General features: G+C 49.6%; 1 protein-coding gene across 3 annotated transcripts in view; it reads left to right on the top strand.

Annotated features, from left to right (window-relative positions):
• The first annotated feature begins 639 nt into the window (after positions 1 to 639).
• Cacng2 (calcium voltage-gated channel auxiliary subunit gamma 2) overlaps positions 640 to 24,235 on the top strand; it is a 127,904-nt gene continuing 104,308 nt past the window's right edge. The window contains exons 1-2 of one of the 3 annotated variants that reach the window (XM_052748255.1): positions 640 to 1,088; positions 1,351 to 1,496. In XM_052748255.1, the coding sequence (XP_052604215.1) occupies positions 1,355 to 1,496 (142 nt within the window). In that variant the 5' untranslated portion in view covers positions 640 to 1,088; positions 1,351 to 1,354. Of the gene's footprint in view, positions 1,497 to 24,235 lie in introns of all 3 variants that reach the window. The other 2 variants (XM_052748256.1, XM_052748254.1) reach the window with 2 other exon arrangements.

The raw sequence follows: 24,235 nt of genomic DNA, 5'->3' as shown, positions 1-24,235 counted from the left end.
TGTGGAACAGGAGTCGGGGGAGGCCAGGCAGCCCTGCGCTCGGCCCTGGCCTGGCCTGTCGCTGGAGGACAGAGGCCCCCCGTGGCCCAGGCCCGACTCTTGGCGGGCTACCGAGCTCAGGGAGTACAGAGAGTGGGGAGCTGTCCAGTTCAGCACCACGGCGACGCAGTAGGTGGGCGCTCCTCCGAGAGCTGTCCAGTCCAGCACCGCGGCGATGCTGTAGGGGAGAGCGCCCGGTCGCGGGGAGCTGTCCAGTTCAGCACCACGGCGATGCAGTAGGTGGGAGCGCCCGGCCGGGGAGAGAGCCGTCCGTTTCAGCAGCAGCACCGCGATGCTGTAGCTGGGAGCGCCTGGCCCGGGGCTGCGCGGCCGCGAGCGGGGGAGGCGGGCGGGCCTGCCTGCTGCAAGACGCCGGCTCGCGCGCCCCATCGCTCGCTCGCTCACTCGCTGGCTTCCAAGGAGCTTTGCGGATCGGGGGAGGGAACCCCGCCTCGATTCTCCGGGAGAAACCCCCTCCCTCCCCCACTTCGCCGACACTACCCCCGCCGCCAACAACAATAACCGCGGCTGCTCGTCCTGCCGCCGCCGCGCCCGCCAGCCCTGCTACCGCCGCCGCCGCCGCCGCCGCCGCCGCTGCCGCCGGGGCACAACCATGGGAGGCGAGACCCCCGCACCGGTGCAGCTGAGCTCGAGGGCTTGCAGAAGACTGGGTAGTCTCCTCTGAAACGGAGGCACCCCGAGAACCCCCTCCCTCCCCAAGGAAGAGAACTGGCGAAGCCAGGGATTTTCATGGCGCAGGCCGCAGAGCCGCGAACGAAGACCGCAGGTTGCTTCCAGGTTCTCCCAGTCTCTAACTGTCTAGGTCCGGACCATGAGAGATGGTGTTGAGAATTCGACTATTCTCTGGCGCGCTGTGGAAGCCATCTCCAAATTAGCGATCACATATGGAAACTGGAGACCAGAATTTTAGGAAAAGAGATTAAGGCATCTCACTTGGGGGGGGTGGGGGGTGTCTTTTTATTTATTTTCCCCTTTTTTTAAAAAAAAAAGAAATCGCTGCAACTGGAACAGTTTTTTGATCTCAAAAGGCAAGCCTCTCTTCCCGTGTGATCTTTATAATTTACACACTTTTCCGTGAGCTTTCTTATCTCCCTTTTTTTATATCTCTCCATCTCCTCAATTCACACATAGATCCATTATATTAGTAGTGGAGTTATCATTCGCACCCTCACACACACGCTCCTGAGAACCAGAAGTCGGTTGGGTGTTTATATAATGAAGAATTATGGGGCTCTTTGATCGAGGTGTTCAAATGCTTTTAACCACCGTTGGTGCTTTCGCTGCCTTCAGCTTGATGACCATCGCTGTGGGAACCGACTATTGGCTGTACTCCAGAGGGGTTTGCAAGACCAAAAGTGTCAGTGAGAACGAAACCAGCAAAAAGAACGAGGAAGTTATGACCCATTCCGGATTATGGAGAACCTGCTGCCTCGAAGGTATTTGATTTCTTACCTCCTCCCCCTTCCCACGCCGCCCCTCCCCTCCACACTCCCCCTCCCCACCCGACTCCAAATAAGTCCCCTCCACATTCCACCATTTTCCCACTTCACTCCCGCCGCCGCCGCCGCCGCCGCCGCCGCCGCCGCCGCCGCCGCTGCTGCCGCCGCTGCAGATCAAGGTTGGCTGGGTTAGTTTCAGAGGAAAGAAAATCAATAAGCAAAAACCCACACTCTACTCTTTGGCTTCCACCCCGTCCTCCCAAACCTCCTCATTGGAATGATCTATGCTACGGCGAAAACAAGAGATTGTCTGTAGAGTCAGATATGCTCTGGCTGCTTTGGAGTCATTAAGGTTTGCCTTTGGGTCTAGCTTTGCCACCTAGGAGGAGGGAAAATAATTTCTTCCCTGCGTGCTGCTCGGCTTTTTTGCAATGAAGGATTCAGAAAAGGTTCTTCCTCTTCCCCTCACTCCTCAAAAGTTACAGACCCATCACCAACTGCAAATCTTCTTTAAAAAAAAAATCGGTTGTTTCTAAGAATCCTTATTTGGTAGGTTCTAATTATTTCAGGAGCTCAAGCCGAGTTCAAGAGCATTTCGTAATGTCTGTGAGCCCCACGTATCATTCAAGGTGGCTCTGTGTGTGTGTGTGTGTGTGTGTGTGTGTGTGTGTGTGTGTGTGTTCACATTTACGAAGTCTATAAATGCATGAGTCTCTCACAGGAAACAAGCCCAAGTTCCAATAAACAGCGGTCACTTGCTGGTTAGGCTGAGCGCCGATTTGCTTCCACACAGAGTGACATGTCTGTCATCCAGAAGCAAGTCGAGTCAGCACTGTACAGGCAGGAGGTGAGGGCACGGAGAGGTTGAGGGGGAATGGGAAAGCATGGGGTGGGGGGTGCCAGCTGTTGGCCTTGCTCTTGCAGAGTCATTGGGGCATGTGTGCTGCGTGTGCCATGGGCCAAGGGGCTCCCATGGTGTACAGGCCGGGAGACTAGGGCATGAGGTAGGCATGTGCTTCTGGGACACATTAATAAACACGAGAGGAGGGAGGAAAACTCTGCAGGTCATACAAGCTGAATTTAGCCACAGACTTTAATATGAAGGAGTGCATTTGCATAGCTATATCTGTCTGTGTGAACAAGCCACCTATAGGAAGACAGGCAGAGAGACACATATGCCCCTGTGTGGAAAGAGGCTTGTGTGTGTGTGTGTGTGTGTGTGTGTGTGTGTGTGTGTGTGTGTGTGTGTGTTCCACTGATGTGAACCAAGACTGGAGGCCCTTGGAGGCAGCACCAGGAACCGAGCACTGCGGGGTTGTTTGTTAAGCTCAACGTGGGATGGTGCTGCAGGGAGTTGGGGCCAGCAGATGGGGGAGAGGGTAAAAACTAACGGCCCCATCCTGGGGATCTAACCCATACTGAGCCAAACACTAGTCTGGGAAAGAGCTCACATCACATGCCCCCTCCCAGTGTTCTTGGTTGAGTGATGGCTGAACATGTTTTGAATAGCTAAGTGACTTCATTGAGCGATGGTCTGTTTGACGCATACTGCATTTGGTACCCTTTCTCAGTCCAAGCCCTGCCTTTAACATTCTGCAGAGACGCTCTCTGCCGAGCACTCCATGCTCGTCCCCAGCCAGAGAGTCAATATCAGGAAATTAATAGGGACCGTTTTACACACACGCATTCCGCCTCTCTTAAAAAATGAAAAGCCTTTCATAGCGCCAGTCATTTGCAGTGGAAAGGCAGCTTCCATGTAATTAAACATTTATGGCAAGCTTTGATGCTGAAAGAGAAAGAAAGCGAAGTGAATGAGGGCTGCTTTGGGGACATGATCCCTTGCAGCTATTTGCATTCCTTGAATTTTGGTTAGAGGGATAAGAGATCTGCAGCCAAGAAAAAATTAGAGAAAAATCTGTGTCTTTCTTTTAGGGCAAATGTAATCAGATATTGGTCACTTGGTATAAATATACTTTTTTAATCAGGGGTTTATTGACGGATCCTTAATACCGTGATCTTTTAAACATCTCATAATTCGCAGTAGACCTGCAGACTTGCGGCGGCTTTGGGTCGCTTGTGCATCAAAAGGCTTAAGTATTTTCATTAGGAGCCCATCTGTTCAGTGTCCGCAGCTACGCACCCCCTTTTGCTTTCTCTCCGGGCTGCACGCTCTCCCTCCTCCATTGACTATAAAGGGTTAGAATTGCAACACTCCCCTAGAGTTGTGTGATGCACACAGGAGCTGTGGGTTTGGCACTGTCCCCAGCAACCTCCCCGGGTGCCCAGTCCAGGCACTTGCCTCCAGGCAGGGATGGGAGGGCTGGGTTAACCGTCCCTTTTCCACGTGGAGTCAAGGCACACATTGGAAGAGCTAGTGAGTTTCAGGGCCCTGTCTGGCCTGGCTTTCCATTTCTGGAGTTTTTGTACTGGGACTTCTTCGCAGGCCTGGGACTTCGCAGGCCTGGGACCACCTCAGAAAGCCAGACCTTGGCCACTCGGGAAGTGTCTGGAGAATTTTGAAGGTGCTGATTTTCAAACTGCATGTATTTTCACAAGCTGAGTGAGGTTCACAGGTTCCCGTGAGTTGGCACGCACAGCTGGTATGGTATTGGCAAGTTTGCATCTCTGAGCGTTCAGAACAGTCAGCTTCAATGAGGATTGGGTCATCGGCACTTCTGCTTCTTCATATCGGGCCTGGGGTGAGAAAGTAGACTCTTTAGAAAGATGCCCCCACCCTGTCTTGAACTGTGCTCTGTGCCCACACCAGAGATCTAGTGAACAGGCTTCCAATGCCTCCCTGAGAGGCTACCGATAACTGCAGCTGAAAAGCGGGCCTGGCCACCTCCTGTCTCTTTTGCTCTCTACTTTTCATTAGGATTTTTGTGTGTAGTCTCCTGAGATGGTTATTTTCTCTTAGCTCGTCATGAACAGAAGAATTGGGAAGTAGTTCCTTGTCTCTGTGGCTGCTTTTGAAATTAATGAGTCTGCGGAGGGATGAGAAGGGACATGACCACCTGTTAGGGCCCTGCTCTGGGGAAGGAAGGAGATCAAGGAAACACCTCAGGCCTTATTTTCCCCTTGGCAGATAACTGAAAACTCTCTCCATGTGAACTTGAACTCTCTGGCAGGTGGGTGTCCTTCTTGGGATTCAAGCCTGTGGTGGGAGAGAGGGCAGGCTGTGTGTGATACTGGCATATACAGAGTGCTGGGTGGAAACTTGAAAGTGTTCAGAAAGCTGTCTTAGGAGCATACTGGTGTGGGGAGTTGAATTGATTCTTTCAGAAAAAATAAAAAACTTAGTCAAATCTCCAAGAGGTCATAAGAACGGCTTGCTCCAAGTACAGCATCTCTGGACCACAGCGGCTTACCTCTTGGAGAATCAGCCTCCGCTGTAACCCCAGAGGAAGCATCATCTCCAAAGACTCCAGCTCCTGCCTCCCTGTTGCCCCCACTCTGATCTCCCCACACCCAGAGGACCTCCATCCCTGCAGAGGAGGAGCCAGGAGCTGGTGCAGAAACCACCCCCACTTTGATCCTTCTTTTCTTACCCCCTTACCTCACTATAAGGAACAACAAAAACATTGCCCTCTGTCCAAATTGGTGCCTTCCCCCTGCTGAACTTTCCGGCTCCTGGAGGGTCAATAGTACCCCCATCTGCTTGTGCACGGCACCTCTGCTGGCTACTCTGCCCCTTTACTCTCTTGAATGATGAGCTTCTCTACTGTCTCTAGCTGTCTTTTCTAAGTTCAGAACTGCATGGTCCTCGCCTGGCCTTCAAGGTGGCAGAATGTTCCAGGCCTCTCAGCATGCACTCTTGTTTCTACAGATGGAAAGAACAGAGCTTTTGGTCTAAGGGAAGCCACCTGCCTTTCTGGACGCTCCTGCTTTCTCATTGTGTGTACACCACTCCCTAACAATATCATATTTCCAAGATAACCTGACTTTCTCTAGGCCCTAGAGTCTAGGAACTTTGCCCATAGTAGGTGCACAAGAAATATTGATCAAAATCTTGACTCAGAGATTCTTAATATGATTTAAATGAATGCAAGCATTATTAGAATGGAGAGAGAGCAAGAGAGACCAGAATGATTTGTTTTTTCTTCCTGGAATTCTTTTTTAAAAAAATAATAATGAGTCATAAGTCTATTATAAAATAAAAGAAGCCAAAGGACTCTGTCCCTGGGCTGTGCAGTTCCTAACTGGCCAACGTGAGGGCAATTATTCAAGGGAAGGGGGAGATAGCCCGCTCAATCTCTACAGGGAAGGGAAAGGGAGCCGTGGGTTTTCTTCAATTTCTGTTATCGCAACCCAAGTATCTCTTAGCAATTTCCAGAGCAAGGACCTCTGGGTAGACTATGGGCATTACAGTATACCAGCACCTCCAGAGCCTCTGTCCTTCAGGAAAATTCCCATGTAGCTCATCTAATGGCCCTGGAACACCCCATGCCCAGGACCTGGGTTCTGATAGTAGCTTACCAGAGAGCAGGCCCAGTGTTTTAGCATCTGTTAGCCAAGCCTGACTTTGCGCACAATACTTCACAGCTCCCCGCCCCCATGCTCCCTGACTCTCTGTTTCCCAGTTGAGTATGAGGAGAGGACCACGTACCAGGGTCACATGGCAGAAAGTGGCTGAGCCAGAACTTGAACTCAGGCCCCTGTGACACATGGAGGTCCCCTTTCTCCTGTGCTCCATACACTAGGGAGGCCCACAGAAAGCTCTGGGGATGGCACCTTGGCTACTGTTCATGGTCACTGCCTGTAACAGGCCCTATTTTCTCTCCATTAGATGTAGCCCTGTTGAGCCAGCATGAGTAGTCAGGAGAGCTGGGTTCTGACCACTTGACTCTCTGCCAATGTGCCACCCTGCCCCTTCCGGTAGGACATAAGTGTAATCCACCCCCTTTCTGGGCTAGACTGAGGCTAAAGGATTATAGTGACCAATTCCCAACAGAGGGTTCCAGGCCTGACAAACCGGGACCCTATTTCTTTGGGACCTTTCATTTAGGAGGTGTTCGTGGCATGACCGTTCCATGGACTTATGGAAAGTTTCAGGAAATATCCAACTGTACGGCCCCTGTATGTCATGGGAGTTTTCAGAGGAAGCTCGATGTTAGAAGAAGAAACGTTTGTAACCCTACAGAACCGGGTTCACTTTGCAGATTCCTTTCAACCCATTGAGCTGTGGCATTTGGGGCCATAAGCCTCAGTTTCCTTTCTCGTAAAAGCAGAAAGTATCATAACCCCACTGCAAGAGTGGTTGGGGGTTAGGGCTTGAATGACTTCATGGGGTAAGGAAGGGAAGAACACCCCATCTGGGAGGACAGCTGTCCCCCTTGTCCTCAACCATCTTGTTTGAAATGTCAATCAACAGACCTGTTTCCTCCTAAACCACCTCCCACACTCATTTCATTTGCTTGTTTGTGTTTATTTTAAGTCCTTACTGCTGTCCAGGCCACTGAATCATTTTTTGTTATAATCGTATCTCTTTCCTGCCGCCTGGTCATCAGCGCCATGAGGGCAGGGGCATTTAATCTTTTCTACTCACTGTCCCCACAGTGATAGAGACGGTGCAGAATGTCAACCTATCCTTGTTAGTGAATAAATAAATAATCACCACCAGCTATAAGGGAAGGGAGTACAGACATGGCAGCCCCTTCCTATCACCCAGGGGTTGGATTCTGAGCGAGTGGTAAAGGGAAAACATCCTTTTTGGCACTCTAAAATAAATAATGAGCCTAAGACAGGGGAGTGAGTGGAAGTGAGGGAGAAAGAGAGACAGAGGGATGCCGTGATCCAAGGGGGCCTTGGGAAGAAACAAGGACCTGAGGAGGGTGCAGAGCATGGGAATCCTGTAGAAAGACCCTGGCCCTGAGCTCTGCTTCCCTCGACATCTACAGAGGCCTTCAGGGGACATCCGGGCAAGAGCTGCTGTGTCAGGGAGAGGTCGGAACCTCTACCCAGGCTGCTAAGAAGTTTCCAGTTTTATCAGACTATCAGGGCATGGTGTGGTGGCTCACCCCAGTGAGCTCAGCACTCAGGAGACTGAGACAGGAGGATTGTCACAAGTTTGAGACAAGCCTAGGCTACATAGCGAGTTCAAGGATGAGCTCAGCCACAGTGTGAGGCCCTGTCTCTAAACAAAAATAATGTCTTTAAAATTTAAAATATCGATGGCTCTTTTTAGTCTTAAATAAGTCTTTTGGCCAAACTCCATATTCACATGAAGTTTGCATGTTACATGTCCAGGCTAATTCACAGCCACACATGGAGCAATCCCTGCACTGGTTCAACCTTTGATGACCCTTTGTGAAATCCCAAAGTGCGAGGCCAAGGGTCTGGGGACCTCCTGGGAAGCAGTATCATTCCAGGTCATGAAAACAGGGTCCTTAGAGTCTAATTCAACAACACTGGCCTGTGTGTGTACAGGTTAAGCCTGGATTAGTACCACTAAGGGGTGGCACTCGGGCTGAGTTTAGGAGATTTGGAACTCTGTATGATCAACTGAGGGTCTGTGGTGTTGATGAAATAGACTCTGGGAGCTGGAAGTCTGGCTCAGTAAGATGCTTGCTATGGAAGCAAGTCTCCAGTCCCCCACTGAAAAACAGGGTGAGTGCTAGAGAGCTGGCTCATAGGTAAAGTGCTTGCCATGTAAGCATGAAGACCGGAGTTCAAATCCCCAGACCCAAAGTAAAGCTGGATGCAGTAGCAGATGTCTGTAATCCCAAGGCTCCTACAGTGAGGTAGAGAAGGGAGAATCCCCAGAAGGTCCCAGGCCGGCTAGATTGATCTACACAGCGTCAAACAGTGAGAGATCCTGCCTCAAACCAGGTGGAAGGGAAAGGCTGACAATGAGGATATCCTCTGGCTTCCAGACCTGCACCATGGCATGTACACACTGCAAACACACACACACATACACACACACACACACACACACACACACACACACACACACACACACGCATCAGGCACAGTGGTGAGGGCTTGGAATCCCTGCACAAGGGATATAGAGATGGGTGGATCCTGGGAGTTCACTGGCCAGCTAGTATAGCCACTCAACAAGCTCCAGGCCAATGAGAGACCCTGCCCTCCAAAATTAGTTGGATGGCATCTGAAGAACACCACCTAAACTTGACCCCTGACGTCCACATACACGTGTACACACATGAACACACCCATACATACAAGTATACACACACATACACACAGAGGGGGGGCATTCTAATTTCTATGACATTGGCACTTAAAATGTGTGTCTTAGAGTCAGAGGAAGAGAACTACCTTGCTGGTCAAGAAAATGGTAGGCAGTATGCTGTCACCCCAAGGGGTCTCTGCAGCCATTAGCTCATATCCAGACTCTGACTCAAAGCAACATAAGCCCAAAGAATGTGGTCTGGCCAGTGACTTTCCTGACAAGAAAGGGTATGGGATGCTCTCAGCAACTGTCCCCCATGCCACCCCAGCCAGGTTCTGCTGAGCCTTGGGATAGAGCTGAAAGTACAGATCTCTACCCAGAAGAGTTCAGTCTGGTAGAGAAGATCCACCAAACGATGGTTGAAGTATAAACACTTGGGGATTCTGAGAGCATGGAGATGAGGTAGGGAGTTCCTGGGGATGACAGAGTTTTGAAAATCGAGTGAGCAGCTAGAGAAAAGGGGGGTTTTCCTGACAGGAGGAATGGTGTGCACAAAAACACGTGTACCCCAGAGGGAACTGGTGATCTGGTGTGACTGGAGGGCAGGGTGGGACAAAGCTGGGAGGGGACAGAGATGTGAGCCCACGGGGACAGAAGTGGGTCACGGAGCAGTCCATATTAGGACAGGGTGTGAGCCAGGAGGATCCCAGTGGCCGCCCACCTGCTCTGGTCCCTGGAACTTGAGGGCCTAATAGGTGGTATGAGGAGTCAACACCAATTAGAGGTTCACTGGGAGGTGTGAGGCCTGGAGAGAGGGTGGCTGCTGTAATTGGGTGACTGGCACGAAGGTCGTCATAGTAACACAGTGAAGGGGTGAAGGGAAGAGATAGAGCCAGCACACAATGGGGGGCAGGAGTACCTTCCCACCTTCCTAGAAAATAAGCTTGATTCTGTTCCTTTTCTGGTACTGTCATAAAATACCGTGACCAAAAACAACTTAAGGAAGAAGGGAGTTAATTTTGGTTCCAGGAGGATAGACATGGTGTGACAGCGGCTGATCGCATTGTAGCCACACTCGGGAAGCAGAGAGAGTGAACAGGAAGTAAGGTGAGGTTGTACATCCCCAAAGGTGACCCCCTCCCCCAAGTGATATACTTCCTCCAGCAAGGCTAAAGCTCCACAAGATTCCATAACCACCCCCAAACAGTGCCACCAACTGGGGACCCGGTGTTCAAACACTTGAGCCTGTGAGGGACATTTCACATGCAAGCCACCACAGATAGTATACACAGACAGGGAATGTCTTCCACCCTCTCCCCAGAGCCTGGCCCATTGCCTAACCGAGAGCTCACGCTTCAGGCATAAAAGGCTCCACTCATCCCTCAAGGAGTTCATCCTAAAAGAGAAGACCCACCAGTGACCAACGTGGTAACACCCCAAAAGTGTATAAGTACGGGGAGTTCTAGGAGCGCAGAAAAGATGCAGCGGCCTGCCCACTTCCCCTGCTAGGTTTTCAAATCAACCTCTCAGCCAGTCTTTCCTTTCAGGTTTGAACGGAACCCCGTCCTCAAAAAAGGACATGGGTGGGAGCAGGTGTCTCCCTTGCACACACACACACACACACACACACACACACACACACACACACACACACACACACTCATGTTGGAGGCCCCTTGGGGCACCTCCTGGCTGCCACTTTGCCAGATAGCTCAGAGGAGGTGACAAGTCACAGCCTCGGGGTACTGGACACCTTGGCTTGGGGCGGACATCCAGGGTGGCTACTGTCTAGCAGAGAAGTACTGGCTTAGTCACCTCCATTTGCCTCCAAGGAGCCGCCACCCCATCCCTGATCCACACTTGTTCTCCCTGAACCTCCTTGTCCTTGGGTAGGCTTCCAGCTGCTAACAAGAATGCTCAGGCTTGGAAACAAGTTTCTAGGAGCAGACTGCTGTGACCTCATTCTTCTGAGAGCCAAGCTTCGACTTTGTAGCCCCCTACACTTTCAATACCCAGTGCCAGCTTCTCCCTGCCCTTGTCTGTACCCCAGGAAAGCTCTCTGAGGATGGGCTGTGGCCACCTCAGCCCTTCCTGTAGCACAGTTCCTCTTGTTCTCTTTCTCTGCTTAGTCACTTAGTCTCTGCTGCTTCCCTTCCCAAGTTTGATCTCATCGTTATCAGATAAAGAACAAACCTCACCCTCTGCCGCATCCCAATAACATCGAGCAGAGTGATGGTGATGATAATAATAGCGTTGTGTGTATATGCATATTCTTGCGTGTACAGCTGCCACTACTACAGAATAATAATCATTATGTGGGGGTGGGTAAGCTGTTCTTTGGGTGCCATCTACCTTTTTTTTTTAATGACATTTCCTCACTGACCTGAAGCTTGTGAATTGGGCTGAGCTAGCTGGCCAAAGAAGTCCAGTGATCCCTCTGCATTCAGCACTTCCCAGGGTTTAACAAACACATAGCATACAGTCAGGCCTTTAATGTGGGTTCTGAGAATCAAACTCAGATCCTGATGCTTGCATAGTAAGCTTTTTTTTTTTTTTTTACCCACAGAGCCTCCCCACCCACAACCATTAACATTCCTTGAGTGCCTCTTTTCTACTAAGAACTGTTGCTGATGTTTCCCAGATGTTAGCTCTCATCTAAGCGTCACAGAGCTGAAGAGAGATGAACCACAATCCCCATCACCCCCATCCTGAGAAGCTCAGGAAGGTTAAGAACTTGCTGAGGTCACACTGTGCCACAGCTGGGATTCCAACCCATGCCCATCTGACCGCAACACTTCATTGGGTTCACAATTTTCCCTGGACCTCCTCCCCAAGCCTTTCTTTGAGATGTCCTGGGTGTTGATGCCTATACTCCCATGCATGATGGGAGACATCTTCAGCAATCCAGGGCTTAGCTTAGATGAATGTCCCTTACCCAGGGCAGTGTGGGGAAGCTGGAGAAGCCACTCATAAGATTCTCCCATGATTCTCAAAACAGAACATGCTGCTCAATGCAAGGCCATTCTTCTTGTGGTTGGGGACAGAGTAATAATTTCTGTCCCTCGTCTTCTGTCTCCTTCCCAGCTCCTTTGTCACCTCCTGCCCTGGCCCTGCTGGGCTCTGTATCCCACTTTACATTCCCATGCATGCCCCAGCACAATACGTGCCCTCCACAGTTTTGCTTTCAATGTGTTTTGTTTGCTTTCTGAAGTGGAGTCTCAGGTAACCAGAGCTAGCCTCGAACTCTCTGTGTGGCTGAGGTTGGCTCCTGATCCTCATGTCTCTGCCTTCCCATGGTGGCACTGTAAGGTGTATTAGTTACTTGGCTGCAGCAGAATACCTGAGACATGGAGCTGAAAAGGTGATTCAGTGGTTAAGAACATTTGCTACTCTTGCAGAGGACCCTGATTTGGTTCCAAGCACTCATGCCAGGCAGCTCACACCACCTCCAGCACCAGCTCCAGGGGATCTGACACACTCTTCTGGCATCCATTGGCACCTGCACTCACACGCACATTCCCGTACACATTTACACAAGTACACATAATTAAAAATCAAAACTAAAAGAAGAATCCCAGACAAATGCAATTTAAGGAAGGAAGTATTTATTTGGGCTCACGGTAGGACAGTGTGGTCCATTGTGGCAGGGAGAAGGAGTCAGAGGCTAGCTGGTTGCATGGCACTCGGGAAGCAGGGAGAGGTGAATGCTGGCCATCGGCTTACCTTTTTCCTTTTCATCCTGTCAGAGCCCCTGGTTGTCTTAGTTAGAGTTCCTATTGCTATGAAGAGAAACCATGACCACCATGACAAAGCTAATTAAGGAAACCATTTAATGGGGTGGCTTACGGTTTCAGAGATTTAGTTCATCTTGGCAGGACATGACGGCATGCAGGCAGGCATGGTGCTGGAGAAGGAGCTGAAAGTTTTATACCTTTGATCTGCAGGCAACAGGAAGTGAACTTGGCAGTATCTTGAGCATGGAAGACCTCAAAGTCCACCCCTACAGTGACACATTTCCTCCAACAAGGCCACACCTACTCCAGCAAAGCCACACCTCCTAAGAGTGCCACTCCCTATGAGCTTATGGGGGCCAGTTACATTCAAACTCCCATACCAGCTCATGAGATGATGCCACCCACATATAAGGTGGGTCTTCCAACCTCACCTTAATCTAGGCATTTCCTCATGGGCGTTGCCAGAGGCTTATCTCCTGTGATTCTAGATCCTGTCTACTTGGCAGTCAGCATTAACCATGGCAGCAAGCTCACACCCCAGGCCTGACCTTTCTGCTATCCTCTACAGAGCTATTTCCTGTTCTTTTCCCACCTCTAGACCACAGGCTTCTCACTCATTTACAACAGAACTTTTTTTCTTTGACACAGGGTTTCTCTACATAGTATTGGCTCTCTCTGTAGACCAGGCTGGCCTCGAACTCACAGAGATCCGCCTGCCTCTGTCTCCTAAGTGCTGGGAGTAAAGGTGTGTGCCACCATGCCTGGCACAAAAGAACTTTCTAAATCATCATTGTGTCCCAGAACAAGATGTGAGTGAATGGAAATGTGAAAGGGACCACCAGGGTTTAGACCAGTGATTCTCAACTTTCCTAATGCTGTGACCCTTTAATATAGATCCTCATGTTGTGGTGATTCCCCCCCAGCCATAAAATTATTTTCATTGCTACTTCATAACATCTCTAGCTTCCAACAGCCTGAGTTCAAATCCAGTCTTGTTCACACACCAGTCATGTAGCTTTGGGCAAGGAATCAAATCTTGCTAACTCCATTCCTCCCACAGACAGTAGGAGAAATGACAGCGCTTGCCTTGTGAGTGGGTCGTGACCCTCTCTGAATCTGCTCCTTGCCCCACCCTTAGTCCAATGAGGGCACCAAGTAACATAGATTAAGCACCCACCAGGCACAAGGTACCTCCACAACCACCAGTGTGCCTGGCAATTGTCACCCTAGTGCTGGGAACAGAGATCTGTTAGAGATGGTATGGGGCCTCAAGGTTCCACAAACTGACAACTGTCCCATGAGTATCCATGGTGTTGGCTTCCCTTGGGGGAGATATATTTGTGACCCTGGTTCTCATCCTTGCCTGGTAACAACAGTGGGACCTAGGCAGCAGATGTAAGGCATGTGCTGTGCCCTGTCCCAAGTCCCCATAGCTCTCTGAGCTTGCAGATCCCAAAGTGCAGCCGCAGACCCATCCTTTGATGGCTAAAAACCCAATCAACGCTGCACCAGGCAGGCAGGGTGGAGTAGTAACAGAGGCAGGAGGAAGGCAGCCACATAACCACACCTGCAACAAATGCACAAGCAGCCTGCTCCCCTGAACGGTGCTGGTGGGAGCCAGGCACATGACTGAATCTGCCACCCAACTCTAGGGCATCTTTTGCGACCTGGTAGCTCCAAGGAGAGAGACCTGTGGCCATGCCACACCTCTGTGGCTGGGTTGTTAAAGGGTAACATTCTCCCTCGATCCCAAGTCAGGCAGTACTTCCTTGCTGAGCTTGTACTCCACAACGAGCTTCATTCATAACTAAATATCAGTTGCCAGGGAGACGAGGTGCTGCGTGCTGCCTATGCAGGGGGGCAGGGGATGGATTTCCGGTGGATCAGAGGGTGCCCCCTTTCCAATTTGTATCTCTAAAGATCTTCCACACCAGAGGGGACTTTTAAGAGTTCTCTAGGTAGGAAGAAAAAAAATCACTCAGTGGTTGCTCAGAAAAGAGTGTAAACAGGGAATTTGGGGCTGGGAAGGTGGCTGGGTAGGGCAACACTGCAGTCATGGGCCCCGAGTTCAGAACCCCAGCTCCAATGTAGAAGCCAGGTGTGGCAGTGCCTGGGTATAATCCTAGCACGAGGGCTGGAGGAAGATGGAAAGAGACAGGTCCTGGGGTGCTTGCTGGCCAGTAAGTCTACACAAAATGACAAGTCCAGCCAAGTGCAGTGAGAGCGCTGGGTCAAAAAGTAAAGGGCAGAGAGAAAGGCACATGATGTGGCCCTATGTCCTCCACATGCACATGTACAGGTGAACACACTCAAATACAGGCCTGCACACCACATACGTACACATAACACACATGTGCATAAAAAAACAGTCAAAAATAAATCAATAAAAGTTTTAAGACATTTGATTTGATCTAGGAGAATAGTCTGATTCAATCCACTTTGAGTTATCTTGAATGACAAGTGTATCAGACTCTGTGTTGTGTCAATGGGTGACCGAGTCCAGCCAAAGCCTGGGGAGAAGAGATGGCCTCCTATCTCCCCAACTCTCGGCCTGCCTGCTTTACTTCTTGTTTTCCAGTGTGTTCTGCATGTATTTCCACAGTCCACATTGCTCCTGTCCTAGCCAGGATCCTCTTCTGTTACTTGGTGCCATTGCCCCTGTGACAGAAGATGACACCCATGTAGTCTTTAAGACAGTGTGTTCTAAGAGTTGGATAAATGTGTGTGGTGGCAGAATTGTCTTGTCTCTGAAGGAGACTAGGACCTAGAGGAAGCCGTGGGAAGGCACCAAGGTCTTTATCATGAACCCAGCACACATGAAGGCCAGAGAAGTAAGCAGATCTGTATTAGAGGTTCAGGTAGAGAATCTTCTAGTAAATATTCTCTATATTGGGTTCTGCAGGATGAAGAAGAGTTTGCTGAGTAGAACAGGGAAAAGGTCCAAAGCAGAGGAAGAAAATGAAATCCCTCATGACTGGTCTCAGAAGGGTGAGGCTGAGGAGGGAGTCGAGAAAGGTCTAGATATTCCCACAATCCCCAGGGATCCTGCTGAGATGTTGATGTTCATCCCAGGTCCAGGCAGATGCTGAAATGCTGTGTGTTCAGCTTGTGGGTGCTGCTTGTCTGTGGGACCACACTCTCAGAATCAAGGTGCAAAGTTGAGCAAACAGGCTCTGTGAAAGGGACATGAGGTGGGAGGACTTTCCCTGGGAGCTAGCTGGTGATTGGGTGTCAGGTCCTGTCCTGAGGACCTCCATGAGCTGCCCAGTACTCTGATGCAGATGGTTCCACAGGAAGCAGGCTGTGTGCTCGGTTCCTTTGCACTATGACAAGTGACCCTTAGCATGGGGTCTTCAAACAGCATGCATTTACTCTCTTATAGTTCCACAGGTTGGAAGTCTGAGGGTGTTTCGCAGGCTGAGGTCAAGTAAACTCAGCAGAAATGGGTTCCTTTCGAGGCTCTTGGGTGTCTGCTGTTTCTAGAAGCATCCATAATCCTTTCCCTGGGGCTCTTCCTTCATCCCTGGAGCCAGAACTGGGGAAGTTTTTCTCAAGATGCTCACCTTTCTCCTCTGTTCTTAGAGACCCTTGTGACTATGTGGGAACAGTCCAGGAATACCCTTCAGCTGGAGACCAAGTGACTAGAGGCCTTAATTCCACAGCAGTCCCATCCCACTGCACTGTGTGACAGCATAAACAGAGGCATGGGTTACAGAACAGGAGTGTGGACATTTTGGAAAGTTGTCCTTCTGCCTCCCATGTGGAGTGAATACTTAGAGAATCCTAATGTCAGCAAGGGCAGTGATGGCACATGCCTTTAATCTCAGAACTCAAGAGGTAGAGGCAGGTGAATCTCTGAGTTCGAGGCCAGCCTGGGCTACAGAGCGAATTCCAGGACAGCCAGGACTACACAGAGCAATACTGTCTCAAAAAAAAAAAAAATCTAATATCACCGCCCTAGACCAGTTCCCTGGAAGGAATTTTAGTTTTTAACCCAAAAGGATTACACTGGATTGTAAGTAACAGAAAAAGAAAATGAACAAGGGGGGTCTATAAGATGAAAGGTTTCTTCTTGTCCAAGCAGGTGGATCTAGAAGCAGGAAGACAGTGTACTCTGGTGTCTGGAGGCTCCACACACCAGCTGGCAATACAAACTGTCCCCAGCTCCCCACTCTATCTCCATAACCACACAACTTTCAGTCTCAAGAGTCCAGTGTGGCTGCCAGAGCACCAGCCACTGCTTCCGCATTTCACATATCAAGGAAGCAGATGGCACAAAAAAGACAAAGGGCAAAGGGCTCCTCGGACTGTTTCCCAGAAGATGCCACACAGTCTTGCTTTAGTCTCAAGTGCCAAAAGTTCTTTTTCATGACCCTGCAAAAGGTACGAGGAATGTTAGGCAGCTCATCCTCTGTTCCACACTGCCATGCGGCCTGGAGGTCCTGTCGTTTCTGGAACCAGAAGAAAGGAAGGGAGCAGCTAGGGTGTCTTCAGAGTACCCTACATGTCCCCTTCTTCTGAAGGGACTTGAGGCCAGAAGAGGGACTCTGCAGGGCCACAGAGCGGGTCACAACAGTGGCTGCAGATGGGCAGCTGAATGCTAACCATGTGACGGCAGGGGCTTGGCCATACCTTCACGCTCCGATAGTTCCTCTGGTCCATGTACTCTGTTGGACCCCACTTTCAGGAGGCTCAGTCACTTGTCCCCCTGTATCCCTTGGCTGTCACATGGTCTTGTCTCTCTCTTGTTCCCCCTGGTGAACTCCAGGCTCATATGACATTCCACAAAGCCATCACTTCCAAAGGTATGTCTACCTACAGCCAAGCGGCCCAGCAGGGTTGGCCAGAGAGAGCCCCACATGTTCATGGCAATCGGGGCTTCCTGGTTTGGACAAGGGCAGGGCCTCTCTTTGGTGATTGTGGCAGGAGAAGGCTTCCATTGTCTGGGTGTTCTGGTGGCATAGATGGTGGATGGACCTGAGAGGAGCCTGAAGTGGGCAGCAATTGCCCCTCTCCAGCCATCTGAGAGGCACCCTCGGGTGTTCGATGCCTACCAGTTCAGGCACGTTCGGAGAGCCATATACTTTCTTGTGCTTCTGTTTTTAAGCAGCCATCATTTCGACCGGGAGATAAAGCTAAGAACAACGCCATATTGGTTCTGCCTCTGCCTGGTCCGTGAGGAAGGGGCAGGCCAATGGGTTGGGAGAAGTAAAAGAGACAGGACCTGGTGTGGAACAGTCTCCTAGAAGAAAATTAAAATGTGAGAAAGGAGATCTGGGCAGAGAGGAAAGATGGGGGAATGAACTGACTGGAGGGTGTCTTCTCACTGAAGCAACAGAAGCAGAAAGCAGGCAGCTGCTCTGTGGCCTGGGCCCTAGAATAGCCCTGTCCCTCCCAGGACTGCCATCAGAGAAGGATACCCGCTTCAAAGGGCCTGTCTCCAGCTCAGGAAGACTGTGCCCATGTGCCTGGTGCCTGAAACACCACTGTTGGTGGGCTAGTAAGAAAGAGTCACAAAGCCTGGGGCCCTAGGATCCCAGCTTATACGACACCTGGAGCCTTGAACAACAGGGCCACACATCATAGCATCATCTAGATTTCCCCCTCAGCCCTTAGGGCTTCCTGCCCTGTTTTTTGTTTTTGTTTTTGTTTTTTTTTTCCCATGCTATAATCCAGTATCTCCATCTCCAGGAAGAGGTGGCTGCAGGCATTAGGTGGACCTGCCTATGGTTCCTGACTGGCTCGAAGGCCTGGGGCTGGCCCCTCTGAACCACCTCCTCATTTGCCAGCAAAAGCAGAGATGACAGTCAACCAGTGGCATGCTAGAAGGCTCACATTCGGAAGTTCAAGGCTTGCTACATAAAGAGGCTCTGAAGTTGGCGATGTCGCTCCCAGGCATGAGTTCTCAGCTATCCATCATGTGGAGACCATGTGCATTATCCAGACACCGACCACTCTGCCGTTTTCCAGACCCTTATCTTTAAGTGATTAAAGTGATGCCCGCGCTACGGCGGCGTCCTGAGCAATGTCTGCAGATGCACAGATTTAAGGCTCTCATTATATTTTTAACAACTGTTTCAAATATCCAGCTTAGGGCTAGAGAGAGCTCAGTGGTAAAGTGCTGGCCTGGCAAGCATGAAAACCTCAGTCTGAGCCCCAGAACTGATGTAAAACTCCGGGCATGGTGGCACATGCTTGTAATTCCAGTGTGGAGAAGGTAGATGAGAGGGTCCATGGGGCTCACAGACCAGACATCTTAGCCTTCTTGGAGAGCTCCAGGCCAAGGATAGAGCCTGTTTCCAAAAAGAAAAGCAAGGATAATAGTGCCTGAGGAATGACAACACACACACACACACACACACACACAGAGAGAGAGAGAGAGAGAGAGAGAGAGAGAGAGAGAGAGAGAGAGAGAGAGAACTTAGCCCACTCTACAGAAACCACGCTCTGACAATAGACCATCATTGGGTTTGAAAGAAGTCAATAGGGCGCCCTCCATCCCCAGCACATTCCAGCTTTCTGCCTCAGATGAACCAAGGAACAGGGAAAAAGAAAGCAGAAAGGTTAAAGGTCAACCCATGGAAGTCTCTGAATTGCCAATAGCCTGTCTGGGATGTCAGGAGGACTCGGTTTTGGGGATTGGAACTGTCTCCCATCAAGACCGTGGTATAGGCAACAGTATGGAGAGAGATGGGGTGGCCTCCCTGATGTGTGCTGAGGACTTACCATATTTTCTATGGGCAGTCAGGAGAGGCTGTTCCCCAAGCCTCCACCAGAGATACAGGGATTAACCCATTCATCTCTGTCTGTGGTGAAGGCATTTTTTTCCCTGCCTTAGTTTATCAACCCTAGAGACCAACTGCCTAGTATGAAGTATAGTCATGCTTCTGTATCCATGTGGGAATGGTTCCAGGACCTCCCCAAGGCTCTCACTGGTACAAAACCCCAAAGAGGCTCAAATTATTAAGAAAATGGAGGGAGAAGAAGGAGGAGGAGGAGGAGAAGAGGCAAGTAGCCAGCATGCATCTCCTGGTGTAGTTAAATCATCTCTAAATGACTGGTGTTACCGAGTACAGCTCAAATGCTGGGTAAAAAGTCAGTCCAAGATGTCATTTAGCGAGTGAGAACAAAGAAAATGTTTGAATGATGCAAGTTTTTATAACATATGTGACCTGTGGTTAGTTGAATCTGTGGATGTACACCTGACCATCCTGACTTCTAGAAGAAGTGTCCAGGTGTCCCAGGAGTGACAGTTCCTGGTCAGGGAGGAAAAAGGGGCAGCTGTGCCACAGAGGTGACAGCCTCCATGTAACACATAATTTTGGAATAAAGTGCCCTGAGGGCCTAAAGATGGCGTTTTGCTTTCTTTCCCTGATGCTGTGATTAAAAAGTACCTGGACAAAACCAACATGAGAGAGAAAGGGTTTATCCTGTCTCACATAGTGACAGGGAGGTCAAGGCAGGAGCTTGGAGCAGCTGGGTATATCACACACACCATCAAGAAACAGAGCGGAATGGATGTACCTGTGACAGTACCCCACTTGCTTTCCTCATTCTACACAACCCAGAGGATGGCCTGGCCCACAATCAAGATGAGTCTTCCCACATCCACTGACATAAGAGAATCCCCCACATTCCCAGAGACCCATCTTCCAGGAAATTCTAGATCCTCAAGTTGACATTTCTAGCATGATAGCAACACAGGTGTTTTGCCTAAGAGAACAGGGGCCATTGCTTTGATCCCCTTCCTGCGCTTCATCCGGGCTGGACCACTTAGGTTCACGAGCATCCCCTCCTGCGTCATCCATAAAGAACACACTGAACTTGGAGTGCTGAACTTCACCCCAAGAGGGCTGCTTTCACAGATCAGATCAAGCACTGTCTTGTTAGACCCTAACCCGCTGACAAGAGCCATCACGATTTCGTCCACCACAGAACGTGTCCACACATTAGGAAGGCTATAAACTAATTACTGGGCATTAATGTGGGGCCGGGAAATAAATCACAGAGTCCCTTGTCGATTTAGCATCCAGAAGCCAGGAAGGGAAATGGGATACCTCCCAACAAGAGCCCAGAGCAAATGCCTGCCCTTCAGAGGGACCCAAATGCCCCGAGCTCACTGGCTCCAGGCGCCCCCTTTGGGATGACAGTCTGGGGGAAGTAAGTACTCTCACAATGAAGCTGATGAGATTTTAATAGCTGGACAGATGGTCTGAAAGGGGGAAAGAAAGAAAGAATTTTTAAAAAATGAGGAAAAACACTTGCATAGCTTTCCTTCAATTAAAAGCTAGGCGAGAGCCTCCCATGCTGGGAAGATGTATCACTGTCGTCAGTATTGTCAAGTTGGGTGTCTTCTTTTTAATAACTGCATGATTGAGCATCAGTTATAAACTAGGGCCGTCGTCACAAACAAACCAGAGGTTAGAAATAAATGCCCACTGGCTTCCCATACAATTGCTGTTATTTTGATATCATTTATTTTTCAGTTTAACAATGAGCCCACATAATCACGTTGCCATCATTGTGTATGCAATCCAACTTCTGTGGGGTTCTTTTCCTGCCCATCTCCCCAAGGTCACCGGGCTCCAGCATCCCACCTCTGAGCCACCAGCATTTCTAAAAATCTAGATCAAGGAACCTGGGAAGAAGGAGAAACACAAAGAGAAAGGAATGCTTCAAAAAGAAAAAAAAGCAAATATATATTAAAAAATTTATATTATTTTATCCTTACTACAACCATGTGGACCCGCCTTTAAAATCTCACTTTGCAGATGGGGGAACTGAGTAGCCAAGAGACTAGATATAACCCCTTGCACAGCTCACAAGTAGAGGTGGGACTGGGTTTGAAGCATCCTCTGTCCCCTTCCCTGGCTCCAGCACAGAGTCTGGGCCCCATTTCTTCCCCAGGTGTGAGCCAAGCTGTAGGAACTCCCCCCATCTGTGGAGACAAGTGAATTGTCTCAGAGCACTCTTGAAGTTTTTAAAAGGACATCCAATCACTCGGGAATTCTGCCTCTTTCCCTGCCTGTGCCACAGTTCCCGAATGCAATTATCAACCGCCCTCGATGGCTGAGGGAGGTAAAGATGAGCAGAGTCGAGAGAGGGTGGGCCCCACGAGCAGGCAGCTGCAGAATCCTTCCATTGAAGCAGAGATGGACCCTGTAAGAAGATGGGGGTGACCAAATAGCATTCCCCACAAGCCCAAAGATTGCTTGGATGTCAACAGCGCAGGAAGAGTCGGAGGAGCACGTCATTTCCTTCATCCCCTTCCCACCCTTTGCTCTGACTGGATCGCTTAAAGTCCCTTCCCCATCACACATAAAGGAAGCTCTGGACTTGGGGTGTTGAACTTCACCCCAAGAATGTTTAATGTGGACCCGGGGAGTAAATCAGAGTCCCTTGCCTGTGCAGCTGTGAGTGGACAAGGAGGTGCAGGATACCTCCCAGGAATACCTGCCCTCCACAGACATCCAAGTACTGCCGGTTCTCTGGCTTCAGGTGCCCCTCTGGATGACATGCTGGGAGAAGCAAACATCCGGTGAGCATGCGCCTACCATGGGCTCAACTCCAGGCACTAACGTAAAGACCATATTCCACTGGCTTCTCACCCATGCTGTATGGTGGAATTCCCACTGATTGGATGAGAAAGCAAGACCCAAAGAAGTCGGGTGATATTAGCACAGTTCTTTTTTTTTCCCCAAATGAGTCATCAGAGGGCCTGGGTATAAAACTCAGATCCACAAATGGATTCCCAGCACCAAAGTCCATCAATGTCAAAATTTGATAAAAACAAACAAACAAACAAAACAAAGCAATGGGCAAGGCCAGGGGTGTGTCCTGAAGGGAAAGCCCAGATTGTGGACTTGACTCCTCACTGCCTGAAAGCTGAGGGCCAGCATTAACATAGTGAGCACCGAAGGAGTGGACACTGGGCAGCTCTGTCTGTGAAAGGCCTGGCATCTGTTCAGAATGACTGTCGACTCAGATGGAGACATCTGATTGTGAGCACAGAGAAATGCTCCTTGCCTCGACTGCCCTTCTCCACGTCGTTTCTAGCAAGCAGGATCTGCATGACTTACAGGTCCTTTGGAAGTGTGCTCTGTGTCCTCAGAGGCCACAGAGTTGAGACAGTCTCAAAGGAGACGGAGGGATGAGAAGAAAGCAAGGGAAGAGCTGGAGGGCAAGGAAAAATGAAGGGAAGGGAAGTTGCTAAACCACAAGCAACTAGCATATCCATAGAGAAAACAGATAAAAAGTAAGAACAAGGGAGTGCTCACCTAACAAACACAAAGCCCTGGGTTCAATCCCTGGTATTACCTAGAGACCAGGCATGGTGGTAAATATCTGTAATCCTGGCACTTCAGCAGTGGAAGCAGGAGATCAGTTCAGGGTCATCCTTGACTAGGTATTACGTTTGAGTCCAGCCTGGGATACAAGGTTATTTTGTCTCAAAAAAATGAGGTGAAATAAATAGGGAATACACTTTCTATTTTTCATCCTTATTATTTTCAAAGACTTCATTCATAAATAAAGGAGCTGGTGTAGATGAAGAGGAAAGGTGAAGATGTGGTAGGTGTGATGAAGGTGGTACCTGAGTGTGATGATGATGAAGGTGGTACCTCTGAGTGTGATGATGATGAAGGTGGTACCTCCATGTGTGATGATGATGAAGGTGGTACCTCCATGTGTGATGATGATGAAGGTGGTACCTCTGAGTGTGATGATGGTGATGAAGGTGGTACCTGAGTGTGATGATGACGATGAAGGTGGTGCCTCTGAGTGTGATGATGATGATGAAGGTGGTACCTCTGAGTGTGATGATGATGAAGGTGGTGCCTCTGAGTGTGATGGTGATGAAGGTGGTACCTGAGTGTGATGATGGTGATCAAGGTGGTACTTCCCAGTGTGATGATGGTGATGAAGGTGGTACCTCTGAGTGTGTTGATGGTGATGAAGGTGGTGCCTCTGAGTGTGATGGTGATGAAGGTGGTACCTCCATGTGTGATGATGATGAAGGTGGTGCCTCTCTGAGTGTGATGATGGTGATGCTGACTGGGATGAAGGCCAAAATGAAGAAGATGATGATGGCTTCCACAACAACTGGAACTGCTGTCATCACAATAACGGACACTCAGAATAATTCTTTGCCATATCCCAAACCTCTCATCTGCAATCACTTCATTTTAGGAGGAAAACTCTGGGTTTTCCCAAACAGCAGCAATTTTTAATCTTAATCCCACCCTGAGTGTCACCTGGACTCTGGTGAGAAGGGATCTGCCAGTCACTCTGTCTCCATCACCTGCACAGGCAATTACAGAGAGAGGAATCTGTGAGCAAGATGATGGGAATACCACAAAGCCCCTCCGGTCTCCCTTCCAGCGGTTTCCACCACTCCATGCTTATCTGCATACGTCAGCCCCTGAAAGTGACAGTGCTTAACAAACTGCTTGGTAGCCTTTCTAACTGCGGGTAAATTAAAATCATTTGTGATGACTGACACATATTTATTTAATGGGAAGACCACAGAAAGCCATCTTCAGTCGCCTCTTAAAGAGTCCTACTGATGTGGGCACGTGAGGAGAAAGGGTGGGGCATTGGCCCCTTTCCATGAGTTCATACAAAGGACCTGAGCCATAACTAATCACAAATCATTTGTATTTTTTTTAAAAAAATGCAAGCACTGATAGATAGGCAGCCAACAAAATGATTTCTTTAAAAATAACCTAATAACAGAATCTCAGTTGAAGGCAAAGGCAGCTGCGCTGTTTCCTCTGGCCATAGCAGGTGCGGCAGTAATTGCCTGCGCAGGGCTGGGCTGCGAACTGTAATTGGGAACACTGGCATTGTGAGTGGCCTTGACATTTCAG

Source organism: Peromyscus californicus, unplaced genomic scaffold (assembly GCF_007827085.1).
Source record: "Peromyscus californicus insignis strain IS unplaced genomic scaffold, ASM782708v3 Scaffold_20__1_contigs__length_68692818, whole genome shotgun sequence".
Taxonomy (NCBI): domain Eukaryota; kingdom Metazoa; phylum Chordata; class Mammalia; order Rodentia; family Cricetidae; genus Peromyscus; species Peromyscus californicus.
Note: the sequence above shows the minus strand (reverse complement) of the source record. Positions and strands in the feature narration are given on the sequence as shown.